The 16,165-nt window shown below is 55.9% G+C and overlaps 1 protein-coding gene across 1 annotated transcript in view; it reads right to left on the bottom strand.

The window, feature by feature from the left end:
• Obscn (obscurin, cytoskeletal calmodulin and titin-interacting RhoGEF) overlaps positions 1–10,139 on the bottom strand; it is a 114,098-nt gene extending 103,959 nt beyond the window's left edge. Inside the window, 10 exon segments of the mRNA XM_055593997.1 lie at positions 2,795–3,070; positions 4,011–4,286; positions 4,867–5,057; positions 5,059–5,110; positions 5,397–5,732; positions 6,306–6,572; positions 6,873–7,181; positions 7,516–7,776; positions 8,413–8,682; positions 9,155–10,139. Of these exon segments, the coding sequence (XP_055449972.1) occupies positions 2,795–3,070; positions 4,011–4,286; positions 4,867–5,057; positions 5,059–5,110; positions 5,397–5,732; positions 6,306–6,572; positions 6,873–7,181; positions 7,516–7,776; positions 8,413–8,682; positions 9,155–10,139 (3,223 nt within the window).
• Positions 10,140–16,165: the final 6,026 nt, after the last annotated feature.

Raw genomic sequence — 16,165 nt, 5'->3', positions numbered from 1 at the left:
AGAAAGAAAGAAAGAAAGAAAGAAAGAAAGAAAGAAAGAAAGAAAGAAAGAAAGAAAAGAAAAGAAAAGAAAAGAAAAGAAAAGAAAAGAAAAGAAAACCTGGAAAGCCCGTCATTCAGTAAAAGACTGAGTCAGTAGTCGAAACACGAGATCATCCAGAGCAGAAATAAGATGCGAAAGCCTCTCTAGCCCACATATATGATGGCCTGGTACCCAGAGATCCCCAGGGACCCACAAGGGAGCTTGGCACTGCTGAGGGGGTTCAGCAAGGCTGCAGGAACTAGACGAGCACCCAGAAATCAGTCCCCCTCATTGCATCAGCCGCAGCAGGGCTGATGCCATTGGGTGGTTACTGGGAGCTTAAGAGTCACTCTTCCTTTGAGGGTGTCACACTGGTAGGTTGGCCAGGTAGCCATGGCCCAGTGGAGGGTCATGTGCATGCCATATGGGCAGCCCTAACTTACTTAGCAGGAGAAAGAAAAGAAAGAGGGAAGAAAGTGGGAGATCTGTTGGGGGGGGGGGTCAGGAGGACCCCTGGAGGGAGGAAGCCTGGGTGGATATGATTGAGGTATATACATGTATGAAATTTTCAAAAGAATTCATTGTTAAGGTGGAACTAAGGGAAAATTCATTACTAAGTGAAAAATACTTAGTAATAAGTTCACAAACAAATGTAAGCCTTCTTTGCTGACTGGAAATATTCAGATAAGTAAACAAATGAAAAGGCATACCACAGTACCAGGCTTGAACTCTTAATCTTGAAATGGCAATACCCCTAAAATTGATCTGTGCAGTCACATACACTGTATGTTCTTTGTAAAATTTGAGAAGTGACTTTAAAGTTATCATAGAAAGTCAGGGAAGCTTGGGTGGCCAACCCGATCTTTTAAAAAAGAAAGAGAGATGGCTTCGTGGTTAAGAGCACTGGCTGCTCTTCCAGGGGACCTGAGTTCTGTTCTCAGCTCCCACACAGCACCTCAGAGTCATTCACAACTCCCACCCCAGGGGATCTGACGCCCTCTTCTGTTCTTTGTGGGTACCAGGCACACATGAGGTGCACAGACATACATTCAGACAGAACACCCATACATACAACAAAATAATAAAATAATTTTTAAGAAAATAAATCAATTTTAAAAGGAACAAAATTGGAGGAGTTCCTCCTCCCAGTTTTAAAACTTACTATAAAATTAAAGTCATCCAGCTGGACATGGTGGTATACACCTGTAATTCCAGCACTCGGAGAGGGAGAGGCAGGGGGATCTCTGTGAGTTCAAGGCCAGCCTGCTCTACAAATTGAGTCCAGGACAGCCAGGGCTAAACAGAGAAACCCTGTCTCAAAAAAACAAACAAAAAAAAATTACAGTCATCCTGGACTAGAGACATGGCTCAGCAGTTAAGAACGTGTCCTGCTCTTGCAGAGGACTTGAGTTCATTTCCCAGCACCCACATGGCAGCCCACAACTACCTGTAACTCCAACGCCAGGGGTTTTCTGCCCTCTTTCTGTCTCCTCGGGCACTGCACATACATGGTGGGCATGCATGTATGCAGGCAATTTTTTTTTTTTATTACAGTGATTTGCCAGGCATGGTGGCACATTCCTTTAATCCCATCACTTTGGAGGCAGAGGTGGGCACATTTCAGTAAGTTTGAGGCCAGCCAATACTTCACAGTGAGACCCTGACCTTCCCCTGCTCCCCCCCCCAAAAAAAAGAAAAAAGTTTACAGTGATCAATTGAACAAGGTCCTAACTCTCCTTGTTCAAACATGAACTCAAAATATGTCAAAGACCTAAACATAAAATCAGAAGCCAGGAGACAGCTAGAAGGAAGTATGAGAGAACACTTCAGTCAGTATTTAGGTATAGAAAGTGAATATTTGGCTAGGACTTCAAAAGCAATGAAAAAAATCAACCAATTTTAGCATGAGCATGCACACAGAGAGAGCGAGAGGGGGAGAGAGAGAGAGAGAACACTCTAATTCCCAATCCTTCCCTATCTTTTCTACTTTGAAAGTTGAATGTGATGGCTGGAGGCATGAAAGCCATATGTGACCATGAGGCAGAAAGAATTTGAAAGAGGAAGACACAGAATGAAAGTCTGACTTTGTGATTAAAAGTCAAAAAGGTTCCCCCAGCGACCAGCCTCCCTGCGTTTAGACCCCTCTACAGTGGGCTGCGGCAGCACGTTATCCACAGCTCACCCGCTTCTCTGTGCTCTTGGGACCAGGCCGGCCTTCTGCTTAGCTCTGAGTAAACAGCAAGCAGAGGTCACACTCTGGTCAACCAGAGCACGGCTTTACGAGCTCCTGAACCTGAGAGAAACGTGGCCACCTCAAGAAGGGGCCCAAGCGTCCCTCATGTCTCCCACCACCTGGGCAACAAGCTGTTGCAAATCAAGAGAGAGCACAGAGGGAGACAAAGAGGCTCTAAACACAGCGCAGAGGTCAGCCCAAGGGGCCTCTCACCACCCTAACCCATACAGCCACTTCCTCCAGGGTCATCCCAGTGGGGAGATCAGATGCATAAATCCAGCTTGGGTTCCAAGCCCTGGTGCCACCACACTGGGTAGAGGTGAGCCATCAGGATGGACCCATAACACTTCTTGCCCCATGGATTGGGGACAGACAAGCATACTGCTCCTTACTCCTCAGAGTGTGGGGTTGCTTGTTGCATGAGGAAAACTAACCAATACATTCCCTTGTGTGGTCTGTGCAGCACACCCAGGACCCAGCCCACACAGACACTTCTCCCAGGCTTGCCCCATGTCAGAGTCAACTGTCTAACCAACTGACCTGCCACATCCAGGCGGAAGGAGACCCTCTGTCCCCCGGCCTCGCAGCTGTACTCCCCAGCGTCTGCCTTGCCTGCCTGCTGCACCACCAGCTTCCTCAAGCAGCCCGAGGCCTCCACTCGCACCTTCGAGCTGGAGCTCAGCTTCTTCCCATCCTTGAACCACGTCACCTCAGTCTGGGCCTGGGCCACCTCGCAGCTCAGTGTGGCGCTGGCCCCGGCCTCTGCCTTCACCTCGCTGCGTGCCTGCTGCCCCCTGGCAAACACCACCTTGGGCTCTGAGAACAGATAGGGACACAGTGGGTCAGAGACTCCAGACTAACCATAACAACCTTTCTCCAGGGCCTGGGGTTCATCAGAGCCCAGCGATTGCAAGGCAGCACTGCCCATAATTGACATAGCATCATGTGCTCATAAACAAGGTTCTGTGCCACATGCTGCCACAGGCTGTATGCTCTCAAGCTTCACCTGTGGAAAGCTTGGCTTTGCAGGTCTTCTCGCTGCCCTCCAGGCCCACTCTGAGGTTTGCTGGCAGGTGAGCTACTGTAGCCCTCAAGGCCGTCATAGCTAGCTTGCCACTAAACAGAATTCTTTCCTGCCTCGGGTCCCCCAGAAACCTCAGGCCATCCATGGCTTCCCAGCCCTCCGGGTATGTAGAGACCACCGACAGCAGGAGGAGGCACAGTTGACCACCTCAGTCCCCAAGCCAGCAACCCACATCTTTTTGGTTGGCAGCTGAGCAGAAGTACAAGAGACTAGAATACAGTCGAGTCAAGCAGAAAGAGTGGCCACATGCTGTGTGGCCTTTTCCCAGATGCAAGGATGGAGTGGAGAGGGCTAGGCACATATTCGAGGCCACATGGGAATTACGACAGGGCCAAGTAAGGGCTCCCAGAGCCCTGGGACCCAGCAAGCAGAAATGGGCAAAGGATCTCCTGCCCTCTGCACTACAGCCATGGGCCTTCCCCCTCCCCCATAGGCTACAGACTAGACCCCACCACAGCTACATTCACTGTGCAAGCTCACCACCCCAGGTCGGTGTCACCAGGGAAACTCACCAAGACTGGCTCAACTATCAACCTGCTTTGATCTCATGATGGGGAAAGTCACTGGACAGAACTAAAGACTCCCAAACACTGAGGTCTAATGGCAGGAAGAATGCCAGCCCAAGATACCTAAACTTGGAATAATCCCATTGAGTGCAACCCTGGCACCCACCTTCGACATCCAGGCGGAAGGAGACCTTCTGTCCCCTGGCCTCGCAGCTGTACTCCCCAGCATCCGCCTTGCCCGCCTGCTGCACCACCAGCCTCCTCGAGCAGCCCGAGGCCTCCACTCGCACCTTGGAGCTGGAGCTCAGCTTCTTCCCGTCCTTGAACCACGTCACCTCAGTCTGGGCCTGGGCCACCTCGCAGCTCAGTGTGGCGCTGGACCCCGCCTCTGCCTTCACCTCGTTGCGAGCTGGCTGCTTCTTGGCAAACACCACCATGGCCTCTGGGGACAGTCGAACAAGGGCCCTTATTCAGAGGATCCTGCCAAGCTCCTAAATCCCAGATTCTGCTTAATAAACTCTGGACTCCAGGAAACTCCATTTCCTGCCACACAGATCCTCCATGGCCTGCTGCCTGGCTGTGGCTCTTCTTAAACCCAAGTGTGTGATGTCTAGCCCTTCACTGGCCAGAACAGATTAGCAGGGAAGGGCCACAAGAAATCACCAGGCCAGCCTTTACTGGCAAAGGCAGTTTTCTCTCAACCTCTAATCTGCCCACCTCTAGAAACGCTTTCTACAGAGCAAAGGAAGGTCTGATTCGTGAGCACATCCCAGTTTTCTCTACCCCTGGACACTGACCATGCCGTGATATTTGCTTTTGGATACAGCCAGACTTGAAGTCATGCATATTACTAGGAATCCTGCCGTGCGGGATTCACGTATTCGTGGGTTTTTAGAGCCTGTGTGAGGAGCCACAGCACATGGCTCTGGAAGGCAGCAGAGAGTTTTCAGTCCTGAAGACCAACGTGGACCCCACCCAATGATTCAGCCTGGGGAAGCCCAGGCCCCTCAAGGGTGGTGTGCGCTTATGCCAGAGCTGGAAGTCTAGAGCATTTTCATTCAGGGAGCAGGAGGAGATAACCTTGCCCTGCCTGGTGCCCAAAGCTGCTCCCAGCCAGTGTCATACCCCCATATCGTAGTGCAAGAAGCATTGGCAAGAGGGACCCAAGCATCTTGCCATTCCCCAGAAAGCTTGCACATGTGCCTCCGAGGTCCAGCTGGACTCCCCCTCCCCCAACCGCAGCATCCACACAGCCACCTGCTGTGTCTGTGAAGAAAAGCTGTGAGGCCGACAGGGAATAAACCCAGATGCCCAGAGTGAGGCCACATGGAACCCTGAGTATCGCCCAGACCAGAGAGGTTCCAACTACAATCAGGAAATCCTTCCTACAGAGCTGAGCTACCCGCCGCCACTAAAACACACACACACACATGCACACACGCTCTTATACACACACTCGCTCACCCATACAAGCCAGAAAACAGCTACTCCACTGCCCAGAACCCCTCAGAGCATGCCTGGAGCTAGGGAACAGGGAACACACCCCCAGAACCACAGTGCAGAGCAAGAAGGACGTGATGGCATCCCGAGGCCCACCTGCACTCACCTTGCACCAACAACTGGTAGGCAATGCGGCTCCCCCGACTGACGCACTCATAGAGGCCTGCGTCAGCCTGGACCACATCCCGCACCAGCAGCGCTTGCCTCCCATCGGATGCCTGCATCTCGTACTTGGGTCCCAGGGGCAGTTCACGGCCATCCTTCAGCCAAGTTACAGCCGCAGCCTGATCCGACAGCTCAGCCAGCAACTGTGCCTCCTCATGCAACCGGGCCAGCACCTCCCGGGCAGCCACAGCTGGAAGCTTGCTGCTGGGCAGCCCCAGAGCAGCTAGAGGTCAAGGTAGTAGGGACAAAGAGAGCACAAGAAGGTGGGGAAAGGGAGCCATCAGCAGGGAAGGAGAGGAGAGAGGATTGAGGGAGGAGAAAGACCAGTAAAAGGGAAAAAGACAGACCCAGGATAGAGGGTGGGTTGGAAGGAGACATGGAAAGGAAGTCAAGGAAAAGCAAGAGAAGGGAGAGGTATAAAGAGCGAGACAGTGAACACAGAGCGGCAGTGAGAAGAGGAAGACCATGGAGAAAGCCACATGTAGGGGGAGTGAGACAGGGGTGAGAAAGAAATAGGCAGGCACAGAGGAGAGATGGGGACAGAGAGATAGAAAAGAGGATGAGAAGAGAGGCAGTTAGAGATGCGGTCCAGCCACGGGGCATCTTAAACACACACAGGCACACACACACACACACACAGCCCACCGTCGACTGCCAGCCTGGGGTGAGCAGCCTCACGCACCCAGCTGCCATGCCCCCTTCATCACATTGCCTTCAGACAGACCTTCTCTAGGGACTAACCTTCCTGCCTACCACCGCACTGCAGAGAAAACAGGATTCTGGGACTCAGGCCTACCTCGGACCACCATTTGGATGCTGGTTTCAATGCCATTAGCCACAAACTTCAGCTGTGCCCCATGCAACCTGGCGGGCACCTCTCTGATGGTGAGCATATGCCGGGTGCGGTCACAACGGATCACATATATGCTGCTGGCCTTCAAGGGCTCCCCATCTAGGAACCACTCGCCCGAAGAGGCCACCGTGAGGTCCACGGAGAAGGTGACCTCACCACCTTCCACCGCCTCCACCGCCTTCAGAGGTGTCTTTACAGCCAGCTTGGGAACTGCAGAGTGGGTAACATTAAGGGAGGAGTTGGGGACAGATGAGAAGCCTCCACCCTCCCCTCCTCTTCCCCACCCACACACAGATGGAGGAGCTGAAGCCTGGCTCCCTGAGGCTGCTGCTGAGAGTCAGGTTCAGTGGGACCTGGGTCCCGTCTCAGGATGCCCAGCATTCTAGGAGGCTCTAATATTTCCCAACCCACACAGAGAGTCCCTTTAAGATCATCCCAGCTTCCCTGGAGCCAGAATCACGCTTTGGGGTCAGGTAGCTCAAGGGCAGTTGACAGCCCCCTGTGACTCACCCAAGTGCATGGTTCCTGGAAACTCAAGGTGAGGACTCTGGCCAAAATGGTTGATGGCTGACACTCGGAACTGGAAGTCGCCCTCCTCGGCCACGCCATCGACAGTAAACTCAGTTGTGGCCAGCCACTCAGCTTCATGACACCTGGTCCAGGCATAAGCACCCAGCCTCCTCTTCTCCACCACGTAACCGTCAATGGTGACGGGGCGGTCCCCATGGGGTGGTGGGGACCAGCTGAGGGTCACAGAACTCTCTGTCTTGGCCTTCACAACAGGGTCAGCAGGGGGGTACAGGGGTGGCCTCCTGGGCGCTGTGTGGGAAATAGCTTGAACTCACCAACTGAGAGCTGCCTCCCCTAGCCTTGGGTCACCCAGGAAAGGAATGGCAGAACTCGAGGCTCCCCCTTCCCCCGGGCACCGCTCCGGTGGATGGAATGGCACCGCGCACCACCTGTGGGCTCAGAAGCCTGTCTCCAGACCCGCTGCCACCCTGTTGCAGTAGGAAGTCCCCCCTCAAGAGAAGAGCTTGGAGTGGTGGACCCATGACCACAATTTCCCGCTACCCTTGGCCCTGCACTGGCAAGGGAAGCCTACAGTGCTTGGGGAGAACCGTGTCCCTGCAGAGAGGGGCACCCAAAGACCTACCTGACACACAGAACTGGGTGGTCGTTCGGCAGCCACCGGCCACAAAGGCCACCTCACCCATGTCCTCCAAGGTGCACTGGAAGATGGTCAGCGTGTGGCACGTGCCTTCTGAGGTGATGGCTACCCGACCCCCAGCCACCATCTCCTCCTGGTTCCGTAGCCACTGGACAGGGCCCTCGGGGACAGCCATCTCCACCCAAAAGATGGCTGTGTCTCCAGTGCGCACTGCGGTCTTCCGAGGCAGCTTCCTGGTCAAGTTCCCTAGAGCGGGAATATTGCCAAGGTGGTAAGTCAAGCCCCCCGTGGACCCCATGCACCTTTTGCACAGTCCCTGTTCTTGTGGCCTCCATCCCGTCTTCCTATACATTCAGCCCATTCTCCCACCTGCTTTACTCTTACACACACACACACACACACACACACACACACCTATCTCTTCTGCCCAAACCTACCTTTTGGTCCTATGCCTATCCAGAAGCAGGCTTAACCCTAACCCTAGCCCTAGCCTCCCTCTAAGCGCTGCCAGGCTCAACTCCCAGCCTCAGGTCACTCTACACCTCTGTGCCCGAGGACTTCCCCACCTCCTGACTCACCTCTTCCCTATCTGCCCCAGCTACATGGCCTCTTTCCCTGATCAGGAGTGCACCTTCTGGTCAACCTGACCCATCACGCTCCCCGCCCCCCGCCCCACTCCCACCTCGCAGCCCAGACCCCCTCTGCCCCGCCCTCTGCCTACCCCTCAACCTGGCCCCTTTGCCCTACATCCCTCTCACCTCAGCCCCATTCACCCGCCTTCCTCCCCACGCTCAGCTGACCCCACCATTGGGTGAGGGGCCTGCCACCTCTGCTCCCAGGCTGGTGTGCACGCCTGGCCCCGCCCCGCCCCGCCCCGCCTGCCTTGGACAGAGAGCTCTGCCACCGTGCGGCTGCCCTCTGTGGTCTCGCAGATGTACACCGCGTCGTCGTCGGCGGAGACGTCGCGCACAGTCAGCCGGCGCTCAGTGCCCTCCTCCTCGATGTCGTACTTGGCGCTGGCCCACAGCCGCGTCTCCTCCTTGAACCACGCCGCCTCGGTGGCTGGCTGTGCCACCTCGCACTGGAATGTGGCTGACTCTTTCTCTCGCACCTCCAGGTCCTGCAGCCGCTTTTTGAAGGGCACGGCGGGCTCTGCGGGGGGGGGGGGGGGGGGGGGGTGGGGGGGAGGCCGGGGCGTGGGCGTGGGACATGGGGGGGGGGGGGGAGGGGGGGGGAGACAGACTGAAGGAGGGAGAGGAGTGAGGGGGGGGGGGGGGGGGGGGCTCGGATAGGGGAGCTGAACAGATAGAGCGGGGAATAAGAGAGGGAGAAAGAGGAACAGGGAAGAAACACCAGCAGGGGATGCGTGAGGTACGGGGTAGCAGCGGGGAGGGAGGAGTGCAGAGGTGGTGGTGACTGGGACTACGATAGTCCAGGCCAGAGGCCATCATCGCATCCCAGACCTCCGAATCAGGACGCAGTGCACAGATCTTTGGACCAGGTTATCACCTGGGACCGCCTCCGGCACCCAGGTGAAGGGACGAGGCGCCTGGATGGGGGGATGGGGTTGTCTGGAAAGAGCCTCCCCCCGCCCCCCGCACGTGCGGGCTGCACGCCGGCTCACCTCGCACGACCACTAGCACAGAGCTGTAGGTCTGGCCCACGAGGTTAGAGGCCGTGCAGGTGTAAAGGCCGCGGTCCGACTGCTTGCAGAAGAGGATCTTGAGGACGAAGTTCTCCTGCTCGTCCTCGTACACGACGTGTCGCCGGCCCTCGGCCACCAGCTGCCCGTCCTTCTTCCACACCGTCTCGGGCTTGGGCTCGCCGGTCACGTAGCAGCTGAGGCGCGCGTGTTTGCCCTCGGTCACCGTGCAGGTGCGCGTGCCGGAGCCGGGCGGGGACGGGGGGACGCCCTCGGCGCGCATGGCCTCCCGCCGCTGCTGCAGATGCGCCAGGAGCGTGGCGGTGGAGGCCCCGGGGGGTCCGGCGGCCTCCGCGGCGTCCGAGTCCACCACGAGAGAGGCGGCGGCGCTGGCGGAACCCAGCGGATTCTCGGCTCGGACTTCGTAGGTGCCACCATCGCGAGGCCTTGCTGACCTGATGCGAAGCGCGCTCGCCTCGCCGTGATCTTCCACGCGCACACGCGGGGCGTCCGGGGCACCGAGGCGCCTCCCATCTTTGGACCAGCTCACGGCCGGTTGTGGAGAGCCGCCCACGCGACATCGGAAGGTGGCGTCCGCGCCCTCGCGCACGCGGATGGAGGTGGGCCGCAGCAGAAAGTGGGGTGCCTGCTCGGCACACGTGCCCTCGGAGTCTACGCGCAGGCCGACGGCCGCGAAGGCCTCCCCTATGGCGTTCCTCGCACGACACACGTACTGTCCGCTGTCGCCCAGAGCCAGATCCAGGATGGTGAGGCGGTACACGTCCCCGTCCTGGGCCAGGCGGAAACGTGCGCCTGCCTCCACTGGCTGCCTGTCCTTCTCCCAGCTCACGTGTGGCGTGGGGTTGCCCACGATCTGGCAGCTCAGCGTGGCGTCCTTGCCCACGGATACTACAAAAGCCTTTGGCCGCGTCAGGAAGCGGGGCGCTCCGCTGAAAGAGTGGTCCATGGTGGCAGCAGGGTCGGGGGTCTATAAAAGGCAGAGAAGAAGGTCAGGATGGTGTTAAGGGGAGCCTGTCGCCTGTGCCACATTCGGTCCTCTTCCTCATCCAGTGTTACCAGGAGAACCCAGATTGACCAAAATCAACCTCAGGACTACCTCCTCAGCAAGTCTCATTTTCCCCTCCATCGCCAAGCCACACCCTAGTGGCTCCACAGTCCAGCAATTCAGATTAGCCCCTTTCCGTGTCTTGGGAATATCTTCAATGTCCTGGTGTACCTTTGCTCTATTCCCAGCTCCAGTCTCACTACCCAAAGGACCCCTCTTCAGTTCCGAACGAAAAAGCCCTCTTGACTCCTAAAGGCAGGAAAGATCAGGAACCCTCACCCTCACCTAAACTGAGGCTCATGCTAACAGAAGTTCCTTCAGCCACTGGGCTGCAGCTAACCGCACACTCAACAGCACCTGTCTGCCAGCCCTCGGGGAAAGCCTGGCCCGAGGTGAGGGCAGGGAGTAGGAACAGTGCAGTCAATGGCTGCAAGGGGCAGTGGGAGGGTCCCTACAGTCTGGGACCAAAACAGCCAGCTTCTCTCTGCAAGAACTGGGGACCAGCTGGGCCTAGCTAGCCTGGGCCTAAAGGCCTTGTCACTATTCAGTTCGTAGCGTGGTCCTGCCAGCTTGGATCCCCTGCAAAAATGGGATTGCATGCCTCAGTCCTGCTAAGAATCATTAAGCACCCAGATAACACTAGCCTTTGCCCAGTCAAGACTTAGCCTCAGCCAAGCAGCCACTGATCCAGTGAGTGGGTGAGACTACCTGCCTGTACCAGGTCTTACGTAAGAACAGCGGGCACCAAGGCTGGCTCAACAAGCTAGCCTCCTCCACCGCTGACAGACAGACAGTACCCCAGTGCAGAGACCTCCGCCTCAGCCTCTGCCTCTGCCCTGCTTTACCGGAGCCTCCTGGCTCTCAACCTGGGCTGCCTGGTATAGGACCAGCCAGTTGATGGGTTTGTATTCCGGACCCTCCAGCTCCCAGTCCTGTGATTCAGGTAGCTAATCCCCTAATCCTCTTCCAGGAGGCTGATCCTGGACCAGGCCTGGGCTGCAGTGGCCCGCTTGCTGACTCACTGTCCAGTCAGCACCTCTGTCCCCCACCCACGAACAGGCCCCATCTCTTAGGGTTAGGACAGGGCCAGCAGGCAGCACCAGCTGGGGAACAAGCCCAGCCCCTGGAGCCGCCTCTCAGCATCTGTTCCATAGAAGACATCCGCTCTCAGAGCCTTTGAGTGAGAGGTCTTTCCATCCTCCCTACTCAGTCTGTAGGTTCCCCAAAAGCAAGGAAGGGCATCTACCCACTATCCCATGCATGGCCTGGAGTGGCCCAGCCAGACACACATGAACAAGAGTGCACAGGCCCTGGATTGGAGACGAGTCCTCCCAGGCCACCACAGTCGTGCCCCCGGATCTCACGGTCTGCAAAGGTCCTGCACTTCCTCTACAGCTACATCACCACTCAGTCTCACACCAAGTCTCTGGCCACTGTTATGGGGTCAGAGCAGCCTCAGATCCCCCTCGGCCACCCTGCCAAGTGGTTCTGAGGCCAAGAAGGGCTCCCAGAAGCGGGGATCTCTTCTCTTTCCTACAGATGAGGAAACAGAGGCTGTGACAGAAGCTTCCAGGAAATCTACCCGCAGGCAGGCCCGTCCCCTTGCCTGGTTTGGGCTGGAGGTCCCTGGATGTGTGTCCTAAGCAGGGAGGTCCAGGTGGTCACTCCCAGCCTCTCAGTGGAGCCTCTTTCTTCTAGGAAGTCAGCTCTTCCTCAACCCTTAGAGGCCTCCTCCACCCCAGCAGGTGCCTTGGACCCCTCCACCTCCGGTGGTTTTCAGGAGCCCCTGCCGCTGGCTCCTACAGCTGGCCACTCTATACCCACATCCTCCACAACTTTAACAGAACTTTGCTGCTCTGTTTCTCGCAGGACGGGACAATTGTTTTTGCATGGACCAAGTGGGAAGTGACACCACAGAAACTGGCCAGGAGCAGAGGCTACCCCCTCCCACCTTGCCGGCCCTTCCCTCTCCTCCCCACCACTCCAAGAGAGCAGGCCTGTGGGTCCCGTGCCCTTCTAGAACAAATTTCCAAGGGCAGCCCCTGAGCTTGGCCTCACCTTAGACCCCGGGCCTGTGGCTTCCCCCACTCCCCGGGAAATTCTTTCCTGGAGTCAAGTGTCAGTGCCCCTCTGGCTGTCCGCTCCACTGAGCCAACAGGCCCAAAATAGCCCCAGCTGTCAGCAGGCATCCATCTCAGGAGAGCTGGGGGCAGGGACAGCAGACCCCCAGGCAGTAGGAAGACTAAGGGGTAACCCAGCCACACAGCGGTTGCACAGCCACAGCCCTCCCAGACCCCCTCAGGGCAAACCATCCCTTCCTGTTCTGAGAGCTAAACTCAGAGTTACAGAGTTACGGAAGGGCCCTGGTCTGGCGTCCAGTCCACTTTGTTCTCAGAGAGGGGGCCCGGGATAACTGAAACCCTAAAGTCCCCAAGTTCCATAGAACACCATGACCTTCAGCTCGTCTGACCTCCAGTAATGGAAGACGGCCCTCACGGCAGCTCTGCCTCCTCACCTGTGTCTACCAGGGGTTGGGGCAGCACCCAGGCAAGGGGCACAGGTGGTAAGTTGGGGGCTGCTGGGTCTTGCCTCCTTCCTGGGGCCCAGGACGACGTGGTTCCCACCCAGCAGCCCACACTCCAGCCGGTCCTCAGACTGGACAGGGACGAAAGGACAGGCAAATGCTGTCAGCTGAAGAAATCTGGGCCCGCCCCTGCCCCACCCCCGTTTCTGGTCAGCCCAGCCCAGCCTAGCTCCAAAATAGCCCTGGTGTCACTGTCCAGGATTCAGTTTCACCCTCAGCCCCAAGGAGGCAAAGGGCAGGTGGTCAGGAGCAGGAAGACGCCTCAGTCCTCCCACTGTGATAAGGGCAGTAGAGAGAAGGGCAGTTGGTCCAGCTTTCCTCAGACCAGCAACCCGGAGTGCAGTGGGAGACAGAGCCTAGGGTCTCAGCATAGTGCCAAGAGGGTCGGGTGAGCAATCTTGAGGACAAAACTTGGCAGTGACCATGAAGGGGACCCAAGATCACCACATGGACCCAGGGATGCATGTAAGGGATCGTGAAACTACACAGGGTTCTAGAATCAGCCTGTCCAAAGGGACACAAACCAACCCAAAGACCCAGGAGCACTTTAAAAGAACCCATGGGCCCCCAAGAAAACCTAAGAAGGATCAAGGATCAGGTTTACTCCAAGGAGACTAGGACAAGCTTCTCTGCTCCCCACCTGGCTCTCCCAGGACCCAGCAGTGTAAGCGGACAGCTAGGGGCCATACAGTGATACTTATAAACTTGGGACCTACTCTTCCCTATCCACACCTATGACCCAGGCAGCCTCAGTCCTTGTCCCATGCTCAGGCTAGCTGGGTCTCTGTTGACTTTAAATGAGATCAGAACCCCTATATATAATAACCAACTGATAATAACCCCAATAATAACCAACCTAGGCCAAAGGGCCTGAAACTGGGGTGGAGCTGGGCACTGACACTGCCTGCTGCTTCATGCCCCAAGCAGGACGACCCATTCCTCCAAGCCTAGGAACAGATGTGGACTGGACATAGGCCCAGCCTAGGGAGACGAGCTGACGGCAGGGAAGCCCAGGTGGAGAGATACCTCGTGAGATCCTCGGTCTTTGCTAACCCTGGTGGAGCCAGGATTGAGGGAGGTATATGCCTCTCCCTGAAGACCCATCTAAAGACATGGGGCATCAGAGGGAAATGCCGAGGCTTGTCTCTTGGGGCCCACACTCTCTCTAGCTGGTTGCCAGTGCCGTGGGATCTAAGAGAAGAGTCAGCTGGAAGGAGGCTAAGAGCTGCTTCATACCTCCAGTCTTACTCCTAGTCCAGAGCCAAGGCCAGGGTTCTGTGTCCCTGCCAGAACTCTGAGCCTGTGGTAAAGACTCTCTTCTAACTGGTATCCCCGGCCCTTGCCCAACAGAGGAGGCAAGAGCACTCTTTGGGTCCCTGTATAAGTATATTCATTCTACTCACAAGTTTCCCTTCTCATGGCCTCATCACCTCCCAAAAGCCCCACCCCCTGACATCAGCACCACAGGGGAAGGGCTTTAGCACATGAATTTTTAAAGGAGATAGTGTCCGATCTTAATAAGAAAAGAAAGAAATCGAAGATCGCAGGCCCAGGAGCAAGATCCTGAAAAACCGTGGCTAATGAACGCATACGGGCTCTTACAGGTGTGTGAGTATGAATGTCTACACAGGGGATAGCCTGTGTGTGCGCGAATGGGTATGGAGACACCAGCTTATTGCATGCCTCATGCTGTCCCATGGCATGCATGAAAAGACAAGAGGCTCCAGGGCCTCCTGGGAAAAATAGAATCCTCTTTTGGTTGGGGTCTTTTTGTTTATTTATTTATTTGTTTTTGTAGCCTGGGCTGGCCTTTAACTGACTCATGGTCCTCCTGCCCCAGCTTCCTGAATGCTGGGATTTCAAGTGCATGATATCAGGCCCAGGTCATATTAAGCCCAGTGTGGCCCTGGCTTCCTGGCAGTCCTCACCCTTAACCTCACTCTGTATCACTCTGGCTGGGTTTTCAGCCTCCCACCGGGGTCTGAGGCTGAGCTTGCTGAATCGGCAGTGGCCCATGCAGCCCTGTGTATCCTCCATACATCAGAAGCCAGAGAGCTCAGTGCTCAGCCCAGGATCTGTCCCCATTCCTCTCTTGAGTCTTTTGATAAAACAACTGTTCCCTGAGCCTCTCTAGTCATCATAGAATGTGACAGAGAAGCAGATTCTGGCTCCAAAGCCACAGATACCAATTTCCACACAAAGGCACTTCCACAGGTTCTTACAGCTGGGATGTTTTTAAGGAACTGAAGAATTGAAGGGTACATGAGCACCAGGGAGCTGAAGCACCTGCTTGAATGCCCCAAGCAGCAGGCATGGGAAAGAGGCCAGGAGAACGAAAGTCCTCCACTTGGTGGGCACACCCAGACTGAAAGGCAGTAAGTAGTCCCTGATGGAGTGGTTCCAAACACAGGGCTGTGGGGCACACATACCATGAGACCAAAGCAAAGAGGCTGGAGACACACAGGACCATGGGCCATGCTGTCATAGCCCCAAAGTGAACCAACCGTGGGTTTCCACAAGGCCTGGACTCCTCCTGCCCTACAGCTCCCTCTCCCCTCTGCCTCTGTCTTCCCACTCTGTGCTCCTCTCTCTGCAGCCCCTCCCCTCTGCAGCTCTGACCCTTCTTCCACCTTCTTCCCTGGAGCTGGGCAAGCTTCTGGATACCTGTGTGAAGGAGGAACTCCCTTCCCCTTTCGTGCCTGAGACCTAGCCCTTGCCGTCGCTTGTATCCCTCCTGTGTCCTTGGGATGTGGCTCAACTCTCCTTCTGTGTAATCTGTGCTTCTGTCTGTCTGCTCTGAAGTCTGGCCACTTCTCTACCCCAGCAGGGACACTCACACTAAGTCACACACAAATGCTGAGACTGAACAGCACACATGCAAAACCCCAATCCAACCCCCTCGCCAACTCCCACCGCTGCACCTTTGCCAGCCCTTGGCACCTACTCTGCCTCTTCAGAATTTTTATTCTTTTAGTCCACAGTTGCATGAGAAATCAGCACCTGTCACTCTGCACCCTCTATCGATGCACTCCATAAGAACAGGAATTTTGCCTAGGGTGGAATACCATACCACTCTGTGAGTGCATTTAACCCCAGTATAATATTTGGTCTCCTCATCCTCAGATTCAATCAGACATACTTAGATTGAAAATATTTTTTTAAAAAAACCGGCTATGGTGGTGCACACCTTTGATCCCATCACACAGGAAGCAGAGGAATTGGATCTCTATGAGTTTGAGGCCAGCCTGGTCCACATAGTAAGTTTCAGGCCTGCCAAGGCTATATAGTAAGACTCTGTCACAAAAACAAATAAAAAGCAGTATTGTCTGTCTTAAGCATGTAT

Source organism: Psammomys obesus, unplaced genomic scaffold (genome assembly GCF_907164565.1).
Source record: "Psammomys obesus unplaced genomic scaffold, mPsaObe1.curated_primary_1811, whole genome shotgun sequence".
In the NCBI taxonomy this organism is placed as follows: Eukaryota; Metazoa; Chordata; class Mammalia; order Rodentia; family Muridae; genus Psammomys; species Psammomys obesus.
The sequence above is the reverse complement of the archived record's forward strand: the minus strand, read 5'-3'. Positions and strand labels throughout refer to the sequence as shown.